This window comes from Drosophila biarmipes, chromosome 2R (genome assembly GCF_025231255.1).
Source record: "Drosophila biarmipes strain raj3 chromosome 2R, RU_DBia_V1.1, whole genome shotgun sequence".
NCBI lineage: Eukaryota > Metazoa > Arthropoda > Insecta > Diptera > Drosophilidae > Drosophila > Drosophila biarmipes.
In genome coordinates, this window is record NC_066615.1 from 11369172 (window position 1) to 11391624 (window position 22453).

The 22453-nt window shown below is 42.7% G+C and overlaps 1 protein-coding gene across 8 annotated transcripts; it reads right to left on the reverse strand.

Annotated features, from left to right (window-relative positions):
- Nucleotides 1-217: 217 nt before the first annotated feature.
- LOC108030150 (feline leukemia virus subgroup C receptor-related protein 2) lies at nt 218-22352 on the reverse strand. Of its 8 annotated transcripts, XM_017102872.3 has the most exons (11): nt 22335-22352; nt 22113-22190; nt 11537-11851; nt 8547-8658; nt 8194-8296; nt 7523-7747; nt 2581-2722; nt 1835-2031; nt 1638-1762; nt 1326-1436; nt 218-669 (listed from the first exon to the last, which is right to left on the reverse strand). In XM_017102872.3, exons 3-11 carry the CDS (start codon nt 11679-11681, stop codon nt 384-386), a joined length of 1446 nt encoding a protein of 481 aa, XP_016958361.1. In that variant the 5' UTR covers nt 11682-11851; nt 22113-22190; nt 22335-22352; the 3' UTR covers nt 218-383. The 8 variants fall into 8 exon arrangements, with proteins under 8 accessions (XP_016958361.1, XP_016958362.1, XP_050743216.1 ...); XM_017102873.3 differs by lacking the exons at nt 22113-22190; nt 22335-22352 and adding an exon at nt 14651-14732; XM_050887259.1 differs by lacking the exons at nt 22113-22190; nt 22335-22352 and adding an exon at nt 14682-14698.
- Nucleotides 22353-22453: the final 101 nt, after the last annotated feature.

Below are 22453 nucleotides of genomic sequence, written 5' to 3' on the forward strand. Positions count from 1 at the left end.
ACTGAAGGATACTTCCTTATGCGTAACACTTGTCTGTTTCTGTGAGGCTGTTTTGTTTGGTGCAGTTGCAACGCAAAGGTAAAGCTGAATTTCGATGCAAGTCTTGGGGCTGCTGAATTTAGATTCGTCTAACCTAGGCACTAAACCTTAATCGGTGGCCAATATAAAATTTAAAAAATAACCGCCTAAGCCTACTCATATTCGTGTGTGTGTGGCGTGTGCTCGTGTTCTGCGTGTTGCTATGCACCTTTAATGAACATTTTAAAATTCAACACTTAAGGCTACAACGGAATGTACAGTAAACAATTAAATAAATTAAATGGTAAAACGATATGCGTAGAATACTATACATAAAAGACAGTCGCCGGGCCTGCCTGAGTTCCCTACGGATTGCCAGCCCCGCTGGCGGGCACCTGGGCGTTCTGGCGCCGCAGATCCGACTGGGTGGTGGCCGTAATGATGGTGCCCACGATCAGCATCACGGCCATGGTTATGTTGGCGGCAATGTCCCCGAAGGTGGTGAACAGCTCCGAGTAGAAGAGCGTGAAGCAGATGCCGAAGGTCTGGGCGGAGGCGTTCAGCAGGCCGGAGGAGGTGCCCTCGGGCTCCGGGAACGTCAGCTCGGCCCCGAACTCGAAGCCCACCGGCAGGTACCCGGTCATGAAGAAGCTGCAAAGGGGTTTGTCTTAGTTGGAGGCAAATCTCGGAAAAAATGTTCCCTACTATTTTAATTATTAAAAAATATTAGTAAATTATTTAAAACTGAAATAAAATAAGAAATATTTAAAAATCACTTGGACTGGAAAATTTTTTTGATCCTTTAAAAGCATATTTTGATCGATGCAATAAATGTTTATGGACTTTAATAACAAATGTAAAAAACTCTACTTATAATATCACTGACTATTAAATAACAGATATTCAAGGGACTTTAAAATTTAAGTAATATTTAAGCATATATTTTTATGATAAATATTTTCTGTTTATATATAAAACCGTTTTCATCAGAGCTACATACTTTTTGAATAATAAAGTAAAGGTCTTTTAAAAGATGAATGAAAATGGAAAGAACACCATAAGAAAAAACTTTTATTTTTATATCTTTTAATATAAGTTAAAGTCTCGTGATTTAAGAGTATTAGTTGTCACCTCTTCTGAATTTGACCACTTAATATATCTGTATTAAAAATAATAAATTGATATCTTATGTTCAGCAGGGCTTTCTTCTAAGAATTATTTTCAAATATTGTTTTACAACATAGTTTCCAGTAAATTGGTGAAACTTAAATATAAGGTGTACTTAGTGCTCTTCAACATTGACTTACCCCAGCAGCGAAGCCGTCAGATAGACCACCGCGATGTGACCCGTGTCCAGGGTGAAGGTGAAGATCCACATGCCCACCATGGAGAGCGCGTAGACCGCCAGCGTGGTTTCCCTGGATAGATGGTTTAACCACATTGAGTACCGCTCATTAAGCATCGAGAGCCCCCCATTCCAGTTAATAACAACTTCTGCAGCTGCCGAGCCAAAACTTTCTCAAGCAGCCCACTCTCATCGGGGCCACGCGGCGTATGCGTAATGAGTTTCGAGCATGCTCGGAGGAAGGCCCTTGAGCTGTGTTTATTGTTGTACTTACTTGAACTTGTGCGTCTTATCCAGCACAATGCCCGATACCACGGAGCCCAGCATCCCGGCCAGCACGATGCTGAGGCCAATACGGCCGGCGTCCACCTCGTGGCCGGGATAATACTTCAGCACCACCTGCAAACAAATCCCAGCAATTAGCCCCCATTAACCGCTCATTAATCGCGCGAGGAGGGCCCGGGCTCTTACCGGATTCAGGAGCGTGGAGATGGCGTAGAAGACGCCCACGTTGATGCCGTAGGACAGCAGCAGGAAGATGAAGTTTCGGTTGGTTATCAGGTTCTTCAGCGACTGCATGAAGCTGACTTGCTCTTCCCCGGAGCTCTCCAAAAGTTGGGCCGCCTCCTGGGCGGCGGAGGGTGGCGTGGGCGGTTTGTCCTGGAAAACTGAGAGATGGTAAGATTTTTAAAGCTGTTACTGGTATTCCAAAATTATAATACATTATATTTATTTAATTTAGAAAATAATTAAAATATATATCTTTCTATTATATTATATTAACTTTAAAATGCAATCAAACTGATATCTCTTGAGTTTGTAGCTGTCATACGATTTAATAATCATTTTCAAGGAAGATAAGATACGTATTATATTTCCAAAACATCCTTACAGCCCTTTAAATGAGCATGATAGTGTATTAAAATGTCAATAAAAAAATTATAGTTGGTTAACATAAAAATCACTAAGATAACCCCTCATATTCACTTTACTGATTACCTTAAATAAAATTTCAGATATTTAACCTCTTAATTTAAAGTGTGTTTAAACATCCAGGAACCGTTAAACTAAGCATGTTAGTAGATTAAATGGATGATATAAAATATTTTTAATGGTTAAAAGCATATAACCACTTTACTTTTGTCGACTGTTTATGACCCCACTTTATCACCTTAACTTAACATAAATTTTATGAAGTGTTAAATGGAAGCACTCACATAGCACCATCAGGATGAGCAGGACGCTGGTGAGACCGGCCACGTAGTAGAACATCATCTGCAGATCACTGCCCACCGTCTCCAGATCCGGGGAATTTGGCACCAGCATGGGTGGCAGCACAAAGCCAACGGCCACGCCCAGCTGGAAGAAAGGAAGAGGGCGGATGTCTCGATTGTACACAAGTTGCTTAAAGCGGAATCTGTTTCCGGTTCCGCTGCTGCTGCCTCGGAATCCGCTGCTATTTTTGCTCCTCTTCCGGACTTTCACTCTCTGTCTCCCACCCTTTTTCTGGTGTTATTCACGCTGCAACTGTGAAATTGATTTATAGTGGGCCTGGCCCGGTTAGATATATATTCCTGCTCCCTTCCGGATCCAACCTCCCCAGTAACTAACTGCTCCTCGGTTGCCGTTCTGTTTTTGTTTTCATCAAAGTTTGTGGCGCTGTTTTACGGGCGAAAAAAATAGATGTACACCCCGGCCTCGGGTCTGTGACAGCTTTGCTTTTTTCCGCACACGCCATTGCACAAAAGTTGAGCCATGCAATTTTTAGTTATTTTCCTACATTTTTTTTGAAAGACTGACAGGGTATCACGTGGATTATGTAACGTAAAGGAAGCAGAAGAAAAAGGCAAAATAATCCCTCCCAGCACAATAATCCTTCTCCTAGAATATTATACTTAAGGGGTATCAGTTAGTTGATAGATTGATGTTTTTTATTTACTGCTTTTTAGAACATTGTGTGGATTATTTAAACTATAAGAAAGATATAAAATGTCATTATCAGAAAGCAATAAATAATATGAATTTCAAAACCATGAACAAAACATTTATTCTTCATTGAGTATTGTACTTTAAAGAGTACCTGTTAGTTGAGTTCCAATAGGTATTGCTGTTATGTTATTCACTTTTCCTTAAAATGGCTATAAATCGGTTTTAGTGGCCGTGGCGGTATTTTGGACCATGTGACATTTGACAGTCGGGAAAATAAATTGAGCCATAGAAGCATTTAACCATAGCAAAATTGAACCGAAATTGAGATATTGGTTACCTTGAAAACAGATGTTAAAGAAATATGGAAATGTAATGCAATCCCATAACGTGCTGTCCACTTTATTGAAGTCTATTGATCGCGTTCGCGCTTTAATTGAATTGAAACACCGACACCTCCTTTTGTTTGGCAAATAATCAGCAAAGGCCCAATTGTTTTTATTTAAGCGAACAAAGGAAATGGCAGCCCGGTGGAAAGTTCAGCTTCACACACAATAAACCAGCGGAGCCTTTCTCATTGGCGATAACAGAGACAAAGGAGTGAAATGCTGGCGAGGGGAAAACTCAATTCCCGCTGACGGCGAATGAAAACCTTTTGGCACTATCGTGGCCAAACAGGCAGGACACCGATTCCCAAGCAGCAGGTGGTCCGTGCTCCAGATTGGGCCACCCATTTGGTGGAGCAAACAGAATCTGTTTTCCCCCGCTGTCATCTTTACTTAAGGAGATTGTTTGCCGGGTTGGTAGTTTGATTTTATGGCAGCTCAACTGTCGAAGGATCAGGAACATCCCGAATAAACCGAATTTTCCCATTAATCTGGGTAAACCTTTAAAAGTCTACCGCAGATTATTTGAGGTAGATTACAGCAGGAAACTGTGTGATTTCAGCAATGGCAAATCTCTTGAGGAAAAATCGCTCAGGTAGGAAAATATTTATCAATTGCGAACGAAATGGAATTCATTATCTTGACACTGAAAATCCACTGAGGAAATCCCAATCCTTTAACGATTTGGTTTAATACGGAACGACTATTAACCAGGATTCCTTTGGAAGAACGTGATACCCTTGAAACTCTTCGAATTAAATAAAATGCGGTTATGAAATGCAAATTGGTCAGCCTTCCCGCCATATTTCCGCCATATAAAACAATACATGTCAAGGATTCAATTTGCGGAGCTACAATAAATTTGAATAATTCCTTTGGCTCGGCCATAAAGCTGGGATTGGTATAATCGAGTAAAAACAGAAATGTGATTTTGAAACACTCAGTGGCAATAAGAGGCTGGGTAAATTCATAGAATTGCAACCATTTGCATAAATGTGTTTCCCCCGAAGGATGGGCCATAAGCCAGGCGGAGGACGCCAGGAGCTCATAGCCCGTTTTTCGTCCATCTCCTTTGTTCCGGCTATTTGGACTTTTACGAGGGAACCCCAAAAAGGACATTCGAGTGGGACACTCGGCGGCAGTCTCCTGAGCCCCTCCACGGTATCGGGAATAAATATTTGAGCCGACTGGAGGCGGAGACAGGCTTCGAGGCTCCCGGAACCGAGCGTCTGAGCCCCGTTTCCATTCCGCCGGAACGCTCGCAGGCGGCCCTGGAGAATGTTATTTTCGACTTGGCGGCACAACTCGTTCCGGCCGTGTTTACATGACCATCCGGCAAAAAAGGACGTGCAAAAAACGGGGGAAAAGAAACTGTGTTTGCTCAGCACTCTGGCAACAATGCTCCTCCGCCAAATCCGCTTCGGCTCGGCTCAGCCAGTCAGAAAGGCGAGATTTGGGGGTGGCTGGAGCGGGAGCGGCAGCCTTATCCAAGAGCGTGTGGTGCGTCGTCCTTGCCAGATAAGGCTGCCAAGGCGATTGAGTGGGTGGCTGGGCTGGCTGGGCTGGCTGGGCGTTTCAGCATTCAATGTCACTCGGTATGTGGGCCATCTACGTGGCCCCGCGCTGCGTTTTTTATGAAGGCTCTTTTTTTTGGGGGGCACTAGTTCGGGTTGGCATTTCGACAAGAGATTACCCGGGCTGACTTTAAAGCCCTGCGCCATCCTGACCCACTAGTGTGCACCATCAACACCATCGCTCGTCGTCGTCATCATCACGTAGCCCCACATTGTCACATCCCATTGTGACTTCCTACCTGTGACAAGCGGAAATTATAAGCCTTTTCATCTGCACTCGAGTGAAAGGCAAATATGACGCACAGGTGCGTTTAGGATGCAATGTGTCTTGCCGGGATGTCAGCGGGTGTGGGTGTGGGTGTGGAGGAGCAGGTGGCTGTGGAGGTGAGAGGTGCCTGTGGATATCTGAGCCCCCTATTTGCCCCCTATTGCACTTGCAGCACTGCCGCCCGATGTGCTCGTAAATCAACATAAAGAGCAAACTGTTCGCCCTCCGTTTCCCCGATGCACAGCCCCCCTTTTCATTTTCCACTCTCCATTTCCCATTTCCCAGAGCCATTGTCATTCATCACCGCCGCACCTGACACTGTTGGCTAATGGCTAAGCAAGCGGCCTAATTGTTTTGCGGTGTTTAAGCCCATAACCTGTCGAAAGCAAAACTGCAGTCGCATTACAATGCCGTGATATGGGCTGTTGGCCATTGTTTGGCTTTAAATTCGCTCTTAAATAAAACAAATTTACTCATTTTTGATGACAAAAATTTAAAATTCATCGTTGAAAGATTTTATTATTTATCAAGAAACTGACATATGCAAGTTGCATTTACGGTCAAAAGGGTGCCACTTTCAAATGGAATTTTAAAGAAGCAGTATAAATAAGTTGAATAAATAAAAAAAGCAGAATAAATAAGTTTGTAAAATATATAAAATATAAAAATATATCATTTATTCATTAATTATTCTTTTTATGAATTTACTATTCCGACATTTTGGTATGTGAAATTGGAATGATAAACGTACAGTAGTGGGTATCGCCTTTAGTTAATTAATACCAACTAGATTTATTTCTAAACAATAATAGCCAAAAAAAATTATTCTAACCTTTTAAGATGTAATCACAGGCCTTTTAAAGTAGATAATGAAATTAAAGAAAATATTTTATCAAAAATGTCTAGCCATTTGTTATCTCTTTTAAGCAATATATATATATATACTTTTCTGTTAAGACTTCAACTAAACACAATAAATTAAACATCACTTTAAACACCTTTCAACATCCCGAAATAGTTCCAGATCAACCATTATTTCCGCTCAGACTTCCAAGGCAAAACTTGTTTTCTGCATCTGAGGCTTAATGGAAAAATTGGCCTTAATTTGAGAAAACAACTGAATAAACCATCCTCCCGTGACACATACCTTAGTTCGAGGAAAAGCCCGAGTAAACCATTTTGCACTGACACATTCCAAATTGGCTTATGGCTAATGAAAGTGTCTTAGATTGGCTTTCGGAATTTTTGTGGTCTCAGTTCAAAAGCCAAATAATCAACTGGTCGGTTCACCGCAATCTCGAGCTGTGCACTTGCAACCGCATAATGCATGGCACCTCACCTTGGGTCACCTCATCTCCCTTCCCCTGCCCCCATCCACCGCACTTTTCAATTGTCCAGCCCCAGTGGACGACCACGGGCGAAGGTATCCATTGGGTGCCGTCCATCCAGGCGGGCAATCACTTAAGCACCGGAGAATTTCGGAGAGGTCGTTTCGTTTGTTGTCGCTGCTGAATAAATTGAACCTCTTGCCGCTGGCCAGAGATGCGGATGCAGTGCGCCACATTGAGTCCACTCAAAGAGCCTTCCGCATGCATTACCATTGGGAGCCATTGAGGCGGAAAGTGGGCGTGGCGCGGGTCGACCCTGCCGTTGTCAGTTTTGTTTAACTTGTGCACGGCTGTCCGCAACTCTTTTGGGCAATTTCATGATTGCCTGGCCTGGCCCGGTCTGGCCTGGCCTGGCCCGGTCTGGCCTGGCCTGGCCAGGATTCACAGGAGAGCCGGCTGCAGAAATGTCAGCGCAAGCCACTTCCGCCCCACCGGAAGTGGGTCCCATTCGTCCTTGCCCCAATCTACAACATCAATCTAGCCCAAAGGGGCGGCGGCCCACTGCCTTTTCTGTGTTAATGCAAATTCAACGGCTCACTAACTCACAAGACGATGTTGGAGCAGCTACAAGGCAGCATCATGGCCATGAATTCCGCCTGCAATGGGTACCCACTCACCTGGTTGCCGAAGACTCCCACGCTGGTGGCCGAGGACACCTGATCGGGACCAAACCAAACTGCAGCCAGTCGGGCCGGAAGCGACAGGATGCACACCTGGGCCAGGGCCACGATCGACTGGCCAATGAAGCTCACGTAGAAGAGCGACGGATCCACCGAGAAGACCTTGATCCAGGCGCCCACACATGTGCCCACGATGCCAACCAGGGCGGTTATGCGAAGACCCTGTTGATGACACGCAAGTAACACAATGGAGGCAATTAATAATGGCAGTGTCAGATCCAAGGAACAATGCTTTCCGTCCTCAACTGAGAAAGTCCTAGAGAATCATTTCTTTTAAAATATTCATGTAGAACCAAAGGTTACACAAGTATATATATGAATATATCAAGGCAAGGGCCCTTAACTATAGATAACTATTAGTATTATAAATCATATATAATAATTTAAAGATACTTTCTCGTATTTTAGTTAAAAATCTATCTCCGAATTCCGAATTTATTTTAAAATTATTATAAATATATTTGTGTAATATAAATGTATTATAAATATTAAGAAACTATATTTACCATAAATTTCTTTACAGCTAATATATCTTAAAAAATGTATCTTTTTCTCTATCTCTACATATACGTTCTTCATACGTTTTTATCTCAGTGATAGGCACTTACCACTTTATCCAAAAACCAACTGCCGGGGAATATGAGCGGTATGTAGAGGATCATATAAATCATGGACGTCCAGTCCACCCACTTGTCGCTGATGCCGTAGTAGCTGCAGGACAAAGCGAGGTTGCTATTAGAGGGGGCAACTGGGAACAGGGAACTCGGAACTGGGAACTGGGAACTGGGAATTGGCGAGAGTGCAGTTGTCGGCCAGCGGGAAGCTAATTTATTCAGCCCATTCATTAGCCGCCGCCCCCACAGCCAAGTTGCTTAATGAGCCTTATGAAAACTTTTAACGCAATATGATGCACGATTTGCCGCAACCGCAGGACCTGCCCTCGCAGGGCCCGCACACTCACCGGGTTATTATGTTGTTGATGATGGTGTATTGTATCCACTGCATGGCATTCGAGGATGAATAGAACACAAAGAGAATGAGCACCGCCCAGCGACGGGCGTAGACTTTGTAGCCTGCGAAATAGAAATAGAATGCGAGCCAAGTGAAAGTCAGGTGAAAGCCACTTCAAACGCTCGTGGAACGGCTCAAGGCTTCCTCTAGGAACTGCGCCCGAGGACCCCATGTAGCTGCGCCGGATTAACTGGATCAGGGGCGGGATTACACTACTCACTTACTACTTGCTAAGGCCTTTTCGAAACTAATATCCATGCAAATGGTGGCGCCCACCCGCGCCCTCGCCCCATTACCATAATAAGTTGATCCGCCCTTTCTGTTCTGCCTGCAGGGATTTTTTGGTACTTCTGTCAAGGTCGAACTTAAGGGCTGCGAAAGTCAAAAAGCTAGCGATTTTCAAGCAAAAAATGCCAATGAGGCTTAAATTATTCTCTGGTGATTTACCATCTCCTATTCATTTTTTAATTTTATGCAACGACATGAATTTTTCAATGTTGTTAGTCTTTGTAAATTACGAGAGATTTATTTGGATATGCAGTACAAATATACAAACAGTGCTGTGAATAATGGGTTCTGACCTTCCACTAACAGCAAAAATATTGAATGCGCAGAATAAAAACAAGAAATACAAATGGTAATCGGCTTAATAACAAAGATATTGCGTGTTCAATTGTATTAAAGACTTTTTTTCCCAGAATGATGAGCTTAGCTTAATCGAAAAATATAGATTAATATAAAAGAATTACAGTTTATATGTATAAAGAATTATATTTTACATAAAAAATCACCTAACTAAACTACTTTATTTACCTTATTATTTTTTATCGCAAAGCAATGTCGTACAATCCAAACTATCTACTTTACCCTTTGGCCCAAAATGCATTTAATGAAGTGGAAAACTTTCGCTTTAAGGCGGAAAAGTGCACTCGTGACATTTGCTTTTATTTCGCTCATTTGTGCGCACTCTTAGTTTGCCCAGGGGAGCCATTTGTGCGCCATGAAACACAAGCAAATATTTATGATTAAATTGTTTGATCACAAATAAAGCCGTCGAATTGTATAGGTAAGCAAGGCGCTGTGTGCACTTCGAATTAAATGGCTTATTTGAGCGCATTCGAGTTATTGCATGGGTTGGATTGTGCACTATATAATATATAGTCTTTGGTTCTATTTTTATCATCCCTTTTTGTTCCATTTTGCGACAATTCAGCGGCGACGTCACTAACTTTTCGGCTTGCATGGCATTGAATGTACAAAACCTTTGATGGCGGGCTTTATTTGTATTTTTTCAGTTAAAGCACGTGTATGCACAAACACACAGGAGCAGTGGCCGGGCGTGTGTTTACAGTGCACAGGAAAAATTATAAATAATATTAGGATAATAAATTAGTGGGACCTTAATTTTTATTCAATTTTTTAAACCCAAATTATCCTATAAAAATAGTGTTGATCGTATTAAATGTATAAGAACATGGTGAAGTAACAAGAGAAGTATCAAAAAATATAGTTATATTGTTTTATAAATAATATTATCATAAGAAATGAACTAGATTTTATTTGAACTACATTTTTAAATCCTGAAAAATCCTTTTGTAATATGATTGATAACAAAAAAGTAAAAGAAATGGTAACAAAAAAAAAATATTTAAAACATATTGACAGGATTGTTTGTTTTAAATAAGCCCTAAAATATTTTTCAATTTGCGATTTTAAAATGAAGTATATAATTTTTAAATAAATATATTTTTTTCCCAGGAAAGACATTATTTAAGTATTTTTTAAGAATATTTTTTCAGTGCTGCGGCAGGCTTGCTTTTAAGTGAATGTGCGGCTGTGGCTTTGGCAGGCTTTTGCCAAGTGCATTTGTGTGTGGTTGTGTGGTGCGCGGATTGCAATGCATACAAATGCCTGCCGCTGTGCACACTCTTTGGCACCCACCCTCACCCAAACCCACCCACAGCCACCCACATCCAAAGCCACCCGCACCACAATCACAAACACGGCGATACTATTGCCTACCTTGAGGTGCAGTTAAGCCAAAATGGTCGTTCATGTCTGACATGCAAAGTGCAGGTGCACATAAATTTGCACATATATGTGTATATCCATTTAAAAGGTAACTACTCGTGGCATTAAATGCAAACGATGCATGTGCTTAAGCAGTAATAAAACGCTCCAAATTGTCTCGGATGAACGAGCAAGCTACAGCTATCATTTACATGAAGGTGTAATATTAAATTAATATTAATTGCTTTCTAAATAAGCATGCCAACTTCAGAAGCATGTTGTAAACTCAATTATAACGCTTCACTTATTTACCATCTTAATTAAAGTCCTATCAAATTGATAATAATAAAGTATTTCATCACGCCACAATGAAAGCAGATGTTTTGACATTTTCAAGTGGTTTACCGAACTGCTGAAGATTGAACAATTTTGATTAGAGTTACTATCACAGGAATTGACCTCACACCACCTAAAAACCTTTAAAATCACTCCCCATTTTCAATGTTGCTACCTTGATTATCTGTCTATCTTCTTTCTTCCTACATATCATAATTGACCAGATTAGTTATTGTTATTGTGATTTGTCATCCAGAATTATTTCTGACACTTCTTCGATAAGAAATGCCATTAATTATACACATATCACTCACTGTTTGCAAATATTTTTATGTATAAATTTATGTGCCTAAAAGTATGCTGTGAAAAAAGGATATTTGAGTTCTTAACGGATTCATTGCACTTCTGAGCTTAACATATACTACTGCATACTTTTAGACTCCTTCGTCTAATGGAATATTTAAAAAGGTATTAAAAATCTTTTTATTGTGAGTATTCTAATTCGATTCTATAATATTTCCCAAACTTATAAGGGGTATGCAGAGTTCTTTTTTATAGAAAGTGTAAGTTCTTGTTATAATAAAAATGTCTTACCTTCGGCTGGGGCATTCTGTCCGCCGGCTGCCTTGGCCGCCTTGCCCTCCTTGTCCTTGGGCGATATCATGTCTGTGGACTTGCTGGTGGCTATGAAGTGCTCGCTGTTTTCGGCGGCCCCACTGGCGCTGTGCTTCAGATCCATCCAGTGGGTGGTTGCAGGTGGTGGCTGGTTGCGGGTGTCGCTACTTGCGGCTGGGGCAGGTGCAAATTCTGCGATCGGTGGTGTCGTTAAGTTGCTCTGGTGGCTGGCTCTCTGTTCTCCTCGGCGACACTTAGAATCACTCGGGGCAGTTGTGGTGGCTTAGGCAAGTTCTGCAAGCAAGTGAAAATTCCACAAATAAGCGCAAAAGCAGGCAGTAAATTCAATTAAATTGCTGGTCAAGTTTAATTTTCGAATTGAGCCAGTCCCACTGAATTTGCATAAAATATGCATGTACTTTGTGGTCACAAAAGTAACATTATATTGTGGTTTACTGTCTGTCTATCGTTGTTTGTGGATTAGTTATGTTAATGAGGTTATTGTGTGCTGACCCTGAACTTGAATACTCTAGTTTGAGTCGCACAGAACACAGATATGGGTTACAAGGTGAGATTAGTTTATGCTAGAACGGCTGTTTAAATATCACTGGCATCATTGAGAACATTCGCTGGAAAAATACATTTAAATTAAGTTCCGGCTTATCATTATCATATCAAAATTGTTCTGCCTTTATTAAGTTTTTGCGCCCAATCTGAACTTAAAAGGTGGTTTTACCTGCTAACAGCTGGCTAGCTAATAAACTAATGGGCTAAAAAGAGCAATAAATTATAGGGGACACCTGGACGACCCCTATCCATAAGCTTTTTGTGCCTGATCCCATTCCAGCTTCACCGAAATGCTGTGGTTTTGGGCAAACCAGAGCAACGCAAAACCCGATATTAATACGCCTTAATTAGCTTGTTGACTGGGGTGATTACACGCGAATTTCCATCTGCCGCTGTTGTGACATTGCAATTTGCTTTAATAGAGCCATTGAATCGAATTTAAGCACGGAATTCGCCCTCACGGCCACTTGTTGCTCTGCCTCCGGATTTTGGAACCCGGATTTTCAGATTTTTTAACGTCAGCTTTGGCTTAAGCTTCGACTTTGGCTTTGGCTTTGGCTTTGGCTTGGGGCTGTGGCAAAATGCAATCAGCGGCAGTCGACTGACTTTGACTGAATGCGCCAAATAAGTTGAGTGGATTGGCAAATTGGAGTGACGGATTCCAGATTCCGGATTCCGGTTCGGATTGCCATTTGCATTTGGGTCACTGTTTCGGGCTTTTATTTTCGCTGATAGTTTTCGCCGCCTCATTTGGCACGTGCATTGCTGCCATTTGGGGCAATGTCATTAGTGGCAAAGAGATGGAAATGTTTTACCATTTTTTTTTGGGAAAGAATCAGACACGTCGTGTGCAAACAGTTTTTCCCCATTTCCATTTCGGCTAATTAGATCGCTCGTTCCAGGTTGATAACAAATGCCGGCCAATTGACTTGGAATGCTTAATCACTGCATTAAAATCAATTTACGAGCATTAAGGTCGTGTGCCCAGGGAGATTCCCCTATTTAAAGTCAGTTTCGCACAATCGGAGGTCGTCCCTCGAGCAGAGATATTTGCCGACTTTCGAAAAGCTCTGATGGGCTTTTCTCAAGCGTTTGGGATCGCCATGAATCGCAAGAATCCACATTGTTTGTATTTCTGAGGAACACTCAAGATTAGCGTCATAGTTGCCGCTTGCCCAATACAATCGGCGGGTGGTTGCTCTTTGTCAAGATAAATACTCGTAAACCAAGTGGTTATATTGCTTGCGGCCGGTTCGATGAGCGTAACCACCGCGATAAGAAGGGTTCGAGACGCCGGCTACACGAAGGAAAATCTATTGTCGCAAGCAAACTCATAACTATGGATTTACACAACTCTAACTAACCATTTTCATTAGTAATTTTAATTGTTACTGCAATTAAAAAAAAAAAGAAAAATGTAATCAATATAATAAGACCTTAAGTAGTCTCGTTGTGAAGAATTGAATGGATTATGATATTAAACCTTTGAACTGAAGATAAAATAATACTATTTGATAATAGAACTTAAGATCCCAGAAATTCCAGTCTTGTCAAGGGTTCTCATAGAAATAAGTCCAGTTATTAGTTCATTTTGGTTTAGTACGCTTATTTTCTCATAGCACCTTGTACACTTGCTCTCAACTCAATAACTTTTTATATATATTGTATTTTGTTGATCTTTTTATACGTATACAACGCTTGCCCGCAGACCTTGTCATATTCTTTTCGGAGTTGATCTACACCAAGGAACATGTTGACACTTCTCACAGTATTAATAGCTCAAGCAGCTTTTTTAATCTCCTCTATTTTTAAGAACACTATGTTTCGGAACGCGGAGCTTTGATACTCTTTTCCTTGTTTTTCTCAGTGCAGTTACAAGTGCAGTGGTTCCGAGTCGACGTAAATAACTCCCCGAACTGACTGGCATCGGAAATTGACTGCCAACCGCCCACCGCCCACCGCCCACCGCCGCCAATAACACGCACGTACACTTCTGGTGGCGATTGCACGGGGCCAACAGTCTCGAACCCTACGGTTACGGTGGGTCGGACCTCGCTTTCCGAGCCCGCCCTGCGCCGCTGCTCCTCACCCACTTTGGCACTCTGTCTTGGCACGTTCTTCGTCGGCAACCACCGGGCACGGAGTGGTTTGCAAGCAGCTGATGGCGGTGCTGCCTAGGTGGAGCTGAGCCGCCGGAGTCTTCTCTCCGACAATCGACAATCGCGCGCGGACCAGGCGGCACTGAGACTGATTCCGAACAGCGCTCTGCTCCACTCTCCGGCGTAAGCGGCAATGGTGATTTGCAAGTCGCTTTCGGCTCGTCCACTTGGGAAGACAACTGGGCGACCAAACACACTCACTGCGCTGAAAACCTCTTTGTGATAAACGATTACGACCGTTCTGACTGGCTTTGATTGTTTTACGAGCACCTCTCCCCAATTTTAGGGCATTTGGCAGCCAGCGTTTACTGGTGTTTTCCCTTGACATTATCGCCGAATCGAGTGACAAATATTGAAACACGTTTACCAGACATGAGCTGTATATATCAAGTGCGTACTAAGATCGAGCTGGAGACCGACTTCTGGCGCGCACTGTGGGGATTCACGGCGGTCTGCGCCCAGCGCACGGACACTCACGTCTGGTATCGCCTCCGAAACAAGTCCAGCTGTCGTGAATCAGCGTAAAGGAGTCACCTGCTGGACTGAACCAGGAGTAGTAGAGTAAGTTCTTAGTACGAAAAACGAACTCTAAATTATACTGTAAAAAGAAATGCAGACCAAAGCGAAGCGATTCATAACATATCATAAACATCTATGATAAAATGTTATGATATAGTATCCAAAAAACGAGTAGGGAAGCCTTTAATATTTATATAAATTAAATCATCTTTTAAACGCATCCTTCGCCAATAGAAATTGATATATAACTTAAAAATAAAAATTAAAACAAATTTGTTTTTGTTTCAACGAAATTCAGTGTATCCATCAATATGTATCTTTTCTTATATGGTGCATTTCTTATAATTTTCTTGTTATCCCCTTAACTAAATCACCTCTAAGAAGCGTTCTAAAATGTAGGAAGGCCTGACACTCCATCCCTACTTAACTGTGGCAAATGAATTATTCGCCGTTCTAAAACCCCTTTCCCGTAGTTCACCCTAGCGCTGTCCCCCTGTACTTGGGACACAATTGCACTTGCAATCCGTTTTAAGTTCTCTGTTATTTGTTTAGCTCAGCCCGCTCCTCTGCGGAGCTCCCCTTTTATTTTTTACCGACCGTAGCACGTGTATTTCAGGCTTCCTCCTCCAACGCCCCCTCCCCTCCGGCCCGTCAGGTGGCCCCATATTTTTTATTTCGCTGTTTTTGTGGCTTTTATTGAATAATTTGCCTGCGGGAACTTCCACTTCCCTGGTGGGGCTGTGGCTCTCCGGCCTTGTTTCGTATTCCAGACGGCGGATCTGGGGGATCTGGCGGATCTGGGGGATCTGGGGATCCGACGGTGGCCGCAGCGTGGTGGCGACGCCATCGCGATGGCTGGGGGTCATTATTCGATTAAGGCAAATTATTATGTTTTATTATTTATGATGCAGATATCAGCACAGACACGGCCAGCGCTTCTCCGCGGGGGTTGGGGGGAATGTTCTTCACTTGTTTCGAGTGGCCCTCATCGGGACATGCACTGAGGGAAATAACTGAAAACGTTTGGTAAAAGTACCTTAGCTTACTTTAATTTATATATTTTTTAAAATAACTTGTATTTTTTAGGTAATTTGATTTGCTTTCTTTTGTTCTATAAAAGTTCCCTATCCGTAAAATAAAAGATCCAGTGTTTTAATAATATCAAATACAAATTGAAATACTTTTTATAGCTTGTTCTAACGAAACTCGACCTCTTGAACTCTAAGAATCTTAAGAATGGCATTTCGTAATTTTTTAATTGACTGGGAAAATACATATGTTTTCTGCAGTGCAGTAGTGTTTTATACCAGACTTATCGCCGCGTTGTACTTTGTCACTCGGCTGTGCGAATATTTCGCGCTACTCTCATCTGTTCCTACTACTCATTCGCCGATAATGACCTCGTAATTCAAGTGCTGATAAGAAGCGAACATGACATTTGGCCGATTAGTGTATTAGGCCAGAATTACTATTATTAAGCGATGGCAACCCGTGTTGCGGGTCCATAAATCCGGTGGATCGGATGATTTCCACTGATTTTCCCGGTCATGTGGAGTGGTCACGATTCGATAGCACTAGGTTTTTACGAGTATGGTAAACAACCTAAAGTTTCCCTAGAACCACGTAATTGAAATGACAATTCGAGACTGTTAATGTGCTTAGCTTGAAGCCTTAAGTCTAGCCGGCAATAAAGCTCTGATTTATGGAACTACTCTATAGAGCGGAGTTCCCTATATTCACCTAGTTAAAAAGTAGTTAGAAAGTAAGTTAAGTACGTTGATAGCTCGAAATCATAAGGTTTGAAGCTTTAAATACTTTTAGCCTTAAATTAGCCCCAGTCTGAAATATTCAAGGGATACACAGACAGCGAACAGTCGTTATCCTGCAATTATACTACGGATAAAAAGTGAACCATAGCTGCGAAGGGGGCTAACGAGTTATTTGAATTCCACACAAAGCTTAAGTCAATCTATTATTCTGCTGGCAAAGTACCAACAAACCGAATGATATAGCCAACTGTGAATTCCGCCTGGACACTTAGCCACCTAGCACCACCCACTGCCCACCTGCACCACCCAGTGGCACCTCGATGTGCGGAAAAGGCGCGAGTGCGAGCCACGGTCTTTGGCGGAATCAACAACCGTATGCGCTACTAATGGATTCCCAGTGCCCACCCGCCCGTAATCCCTTTAAGTCCCGCCCCATCCTAGCGATCCTAGCCATCCTAGCCCAATCCCACCCACCCTATCCACTTGAGAAGTGTGCAAAGCAGCGCCCGAGGGCCGATTGCAACATTTCTCAGGCGCCACGCTGGAAACAATTGCATTCGAGCTGCGCCGGCTTTGTCTTGATTTCACTTAAGCCGGCCAGCTGAATTCGAAATGCAATTTGTAGCTGACAAGTGGCCGGCGGACACAATGAATCGCAAATGGCAACGCAATCCTCGCGCCAATTAGGCAAAGGACCCGGGGAAAGGGAAATATTTATGCATCCAATTTGAAGGCGCAGGCGTCTATCCTCTTCCACACCTCCTGGCCATTTGTGGCCGAGCTCGTTTACTGCGAACCTCCAAATCGTAATCATAATCAACGGGGATTGGGCTGGGGAAGTGGAGGCAATCCCTCCCTGGGAGGGATGCGTTTTCACGCTTCCTTGGAGCGTAAGTGACAGGAAGAATCATTGGCCGACAGTAGGCGTCTACAGTGAAAGGTCTACCGAAAAGGCCTTGTGGAATTTCAACTGAAATTGTGAATGAATTTGCTAGTTATCTTCCATTATTAAGGTTCTAAATTTTTTATGAATCCATAGTATACATTCTTTTTGACCTAATCCTTTTTATATTCTCCTTTTAGTATACACCATTGGATCTTTCTCGTTGGACCTAAACCTTTCTATTTCCAGAAAAATATTATTTTTTTACCTATACTTTAAAATGTATATTATAGATATGTTGTTTCAAACACTTTTCGAAATAATAAATAAATATTTGGAATATTTTTAAAGCAATTAAAATTACTTTACAAAGTTACAACTTTGTAGTAAATGATGTATCATTTCCGTTTCTAGTTAACAGTTCTCTAGAAATGATCTTAAATCCTGATACCATAAATTTGGCATATATTCATTTATCGGTAAGTATTAGATTTATTCCAAGAATTTTTTAAAATTGTATGACAAATATTTCTTGATATTCATTTTATCAGATAAGATTATATTTAAGGCTTTACAAGTATTTTAGAATTTGTATAATATTTTATTCGTTGCTTGTTAAGGTTACCAGATATTAATGACTTGGGGAGCTTTACTTTAATTTCAGGGATAATCCCACAAAAATCAATAAAATAAAACAAATATTCTTAGACCTTTGATAAATACTATAATGATAAAGATTCCCATTTCTTGATTTTTATTTTATTGGAGCAGTTAAAACTTATTTACTACCCCTCGAAGATAAATCTCCATTGTCCCTTAGATGTAAGGTTTTGTTTAGAATTTCAAAACATTTTACTTGCCTAATGGCCCCACCATTTATTTTTTGCTAGGTTACTGGATATAAATGATCTGGGCCCGACTGTATGCTCTGAGGGATAAGGGCTAAGTGGTATCCCGGCTCTTTGTGTGGATGCCTCGCCCCCGTGGCTCACCGTCGGGCGCCTCATTAATGCGTCCTTGGCGGGGCAGGCTCAGCGGCATTTGTCAGGCCCCTCTTAATCCCTGCCAAATCGCGTAATTATACACGTACAGCATAATACCCCAAAACACCACGCCGCCTAACTGCCATATAACTTCCGCAACATTTATTTATTAATTAAAAAATTTGTGCCATTGACGAGGGGGCTTAGCGGGTAAGCTAGATAAATTACCATAAATTGTATTTTATTGCCCAAGTTCTAGGTAGATCACAAAGAGAATGGGCGACGGGGAGGCTGCAAAATGCCGAAAAAGTGTGGAATACTTCGCAGCGCATTGTGAATTTTCGTATTATCAGGCGAAAAGTTTTGGCCACAGCAGCTGCAGGAAGTTCTTGTACCCTTTTATACGCCTCGGCCACATGCTGCGGTCCATTTGGAAAAGGGGGTGGAATGGGTGGTATAGGGTGGTATTGGGTTACCATGGAGGAGCGATGCTACGTCTGCAATTATGCAATTTTCGCCTGGCATCTGCGATTAGTGTGCAGTTTTGTTCGGCTTTCTGCGGCCAGATGCGTTTTTAATTGCATCAAAGAGGGCTTCCGCTCCGCTCCTGGACACCACGGACACCCCGGACACCCTGGCCTTGTCAGCTTCCTAATTGGACATTTGTAATTAACTTCACTGGCATTCACTGGCATTCACTGGCATTCACTGGCACTCACGCTTTTCTTTTTTCCCCAGTCCGCTTTCCACTTGGCTCATTTCTCACCGTGCAGTTGGCATTTAATGCAGTTGACTCTTATCCCTCAGTTTCCTTTGGGTTTCCCGGGTTATTTATGTATCGCTCGTTAGTTTTCGGCGGACTCTAATTTATCGACTGCCCCCGCGGGGAGGTGGACAAGGTCGGATTTAGTTGCGCCAGGCCAAGTGGGCGGTGGCTGGGTGGGTGGCCCACCCATGGCCGGCAACAAAGGGCTTAACTGTCTCCAGTTTGTCATAATTAAGTCAACTGGAGCGCACTGAAAGTGCACGCTGCGGTCAAGTGGTGACTTTAGCATTCATTTGTGCTGCCCGCCAGGAAGTGGCCTACTTTCGGCCCGAGCCAAATCAATAATTTTCCTTTTGGCCTCCATCGCCCAATAAGGTTGCACGACTTCGGCGGTGGCGCAGCTCTCGAGCACTCAATTTAGTTGTCGAAAGAGCCCGCCTCCTCGGCTGTCCGCCCACCTCAGTTCCCTGCTATTTTGAGGCACATCCTCGAGAGGTGGCAATTGACCCACACGATAAATAGTTTGCGGCTGCCTGAGGATGGTGATAAATGCAATTTGTTATGTCTGGATGGCAACGAGGAGTTCTATTGAATTCTACGGTGCCGAAGGTTTAGAGTTTCGCCCCGAATGGGTCTATTAGATTTGATTTATGATTTGTTGTGTGCTCAGCAATGTGTATCTATTTAACTAGAATTTTGCATTGCAAGGGGCTGCACCTATCTTTAAAAATAACTATGAAACACACGTGTGTTTAGTACAGAGCATATGTATGAATTCACTTATGAATTATACAAAATACTTGGTTTTGTGATGATTTTTAGGTTGACGCATGAGGCACAAATAGAATGAATAAAAATCCTGAGTCAGGATTCCTGAAATAAGCATGTAAAATAAAACTTAATACAGTGTGTAACACATAAGATACATGTCATATATTTCATTTAACTGACAGTTCTTAAATGTCGAATGGGACATTCAATATATTTTAGGAAATTTAAAGGTGATTGATTAGCAATTAGGAGATGAGTGATGGGTTTGTCGGTGGTGCCAATTGGTTATTTGGGGAAGTTGTTTCATAATAACGTAAATGAAAGGCATTGGCACATGACGTAGTCAGAAGAATAGAATGCATTGATATTATTAATTAATAATAATTAATTTTTGGATAGATTTACAATAATTCGTTTGTTTTATTTTATTGGAGTAGCTGTCACAGACAAAATTGTTTCTCATTGTTGTGAAACTATTGGCCTACATCTGATGGTTGAATTTCTTAATTATTCAATTCATTTTATAAGCCAAAAGCACTTATGCAAGCTTATTTTAATGGTTGCCAGAATAAGAAATTCATTCTAAAGCGCAGAGTAAATCCCTGCACTTTAGCATTATACTCTGAAGGTGCGATGCCATGAGGAAATAAAGTTCACCAAGTTGTGAAGCCAAAACAATCAGACTAATTTAACACTTTGGGGAATGAAAAGTTATTTGCAAACAAGCTTCGGCAAACTTTCTTTTAAAGTTGGTAAGGCTATAACAACACACTAAGTAAATGAGAGCAGCTCTTTAAAGATTGTATTCATTCTTAGATAAAAGGTTTGTGGGCTGAGATTCGACCACGAACAAGGCTTAAGTTTACTTGATATCCTGGCTAATTACAAAGCCACTCTTAACCGCAGAATGTGAATTTGATGACTAATATGTTTCAATTGATGTTGATATCCTGCCGGATTTTTAGAGCCTTTGTTTCGGCCAAAGGTGACAATTACCTCATAGGTGAATGTTTTGGGGGAATGGAATTTACTCTGCCAAGTGCATATGCTTGCCATTTGCATTTGCTTTAGTTCACTTGATATCCTGGCTAATTACATAGAAACCCTTTATAATTCTGGTGCTCGCTTCGACTACAGAAGGTGATATCTTAACAGGACCAACTGCACGTGCTGCAATTAAAGTTGAAAGTGCCAAGCCCTTCACCCCAAATCCTTCCTATGCTTTTGTTTGGACTAAAGGTGTCACTTAGTTTTTAGAAAGAGTTAGGGGCAGTGAGATTTGAGCTGCACTTGCTTCATGTTGTGAATGCCAGGCCGCTTACTGGATATCCCACCCGATTAAAGGTGAGCCCCAGAATAGGTGGCCCTGGGCGAAGTGCCCATTAAAGCCGAAGCCGTGATGAGCCTAAGCATTCAATGCCTCGGTGCTCCGCCGCCTGTGCCCCTGTTTGCGCCACAGTGCTTCAGTTCAAAAACCCCCAAACATTACGTCACAGCCCGAGTCCTCACAGACGGCGAGTGTGGCACACACTCTGAAAGGGGCTGCGGGCCAGACACCAACACTCACACACACGCCGACAGCTGTGGCATGTGGCATGTGGCACGGCTGCTGCTCTCGCACATCTTTGGCTCGGCTTCGCCTGAGCTTTGGACAGGGGCAGCTGTGTGGGTTAAGAGCGGGCGCACAGGGGTTAAGGCGGCTGTGCTGGATGGCGAGTCTGTGTTTTGCAATTGTCTAGCTCTGCTGCTGTGCTGCTGGGGTTGGCTCGACACGGCTCTGGGCTCGTGGTCTGGGGCAACACAGAAAAGTGTAAAAATGTGAAGACACCTGGACCCGGATGGTTCCACTCGGTCTTGGCGGGCGGAAAAATCAATTTATGGATTTTAGTTTGGTTCGCATTTGTTTTTATTTCATTTGCCTGCCGCCCGCAGCTCCCGGAGACCCGTTCGCGCCCCCTGAGTCCGCTTTCAGTGCGTCTGGCAGCTTGTTGATGCCACCGAAGGAGGCAAGCCTTTGCCAAGGGAAGGTCCCCACTCTCGGCGACGCACACACTCCACCACTCGCAATTAAAGCAATTTCTTTTAATTGCAATCAAATGAGACGAGCGGCTGCCTGGCTGCCTGGCTGCCTTACTTACCCTTTGGCGCGTCCTTCACGCTTCCTTCGCGGGCTGCGGGATGTGGCAGGATATAGCCGGAAATCTTCGCTTGGCGCGCTAAACGAGTTACCATCGCAGGCGTGTCGTGAGTGCAACAAAAGGGGGCGAAATGGAATTAATCTAGGTGCTGGGAGGAGGGCTAAGCAAGCTGGAACAATTCACGGCACTGTAAGCCACGGCTAAGCCTAAACCCACACGTACTTGGGCGCTTTAAGAACGTTTGCTCTGCACTGCAAAAAGTTCCCTCCTTTTCTGCGGATACTGCTGCTGCTGCCTGTGGGCCTTCGCTGGCACTTTTGGGGAGGAATCGCTGAACAGGA

Coding starts and splice junctions, on each gene's coding strand:
- LOC108030150 (XM_017102872.3), bottom strand. CDS start 11,681: ATGGATCTGAAGCACAGCGCCAGTGGGGCCGCCGAAAACAGCGAGCAC. Junction 2,723..7,522: donor TGGGAGTCTTCGGCAACCAG/GTGAGTGGGTAC, acceptor CCTTTCTTCCAG/CTGGGCGTGGCCGTTGGCTT. Junction 670..1,325: donor CTGACGGCTTCGCTGCTGGG/GTAAGTCAATGT, acceptor ACCCCTTTGCAG/CTTCTTCATGACCGGGTACC.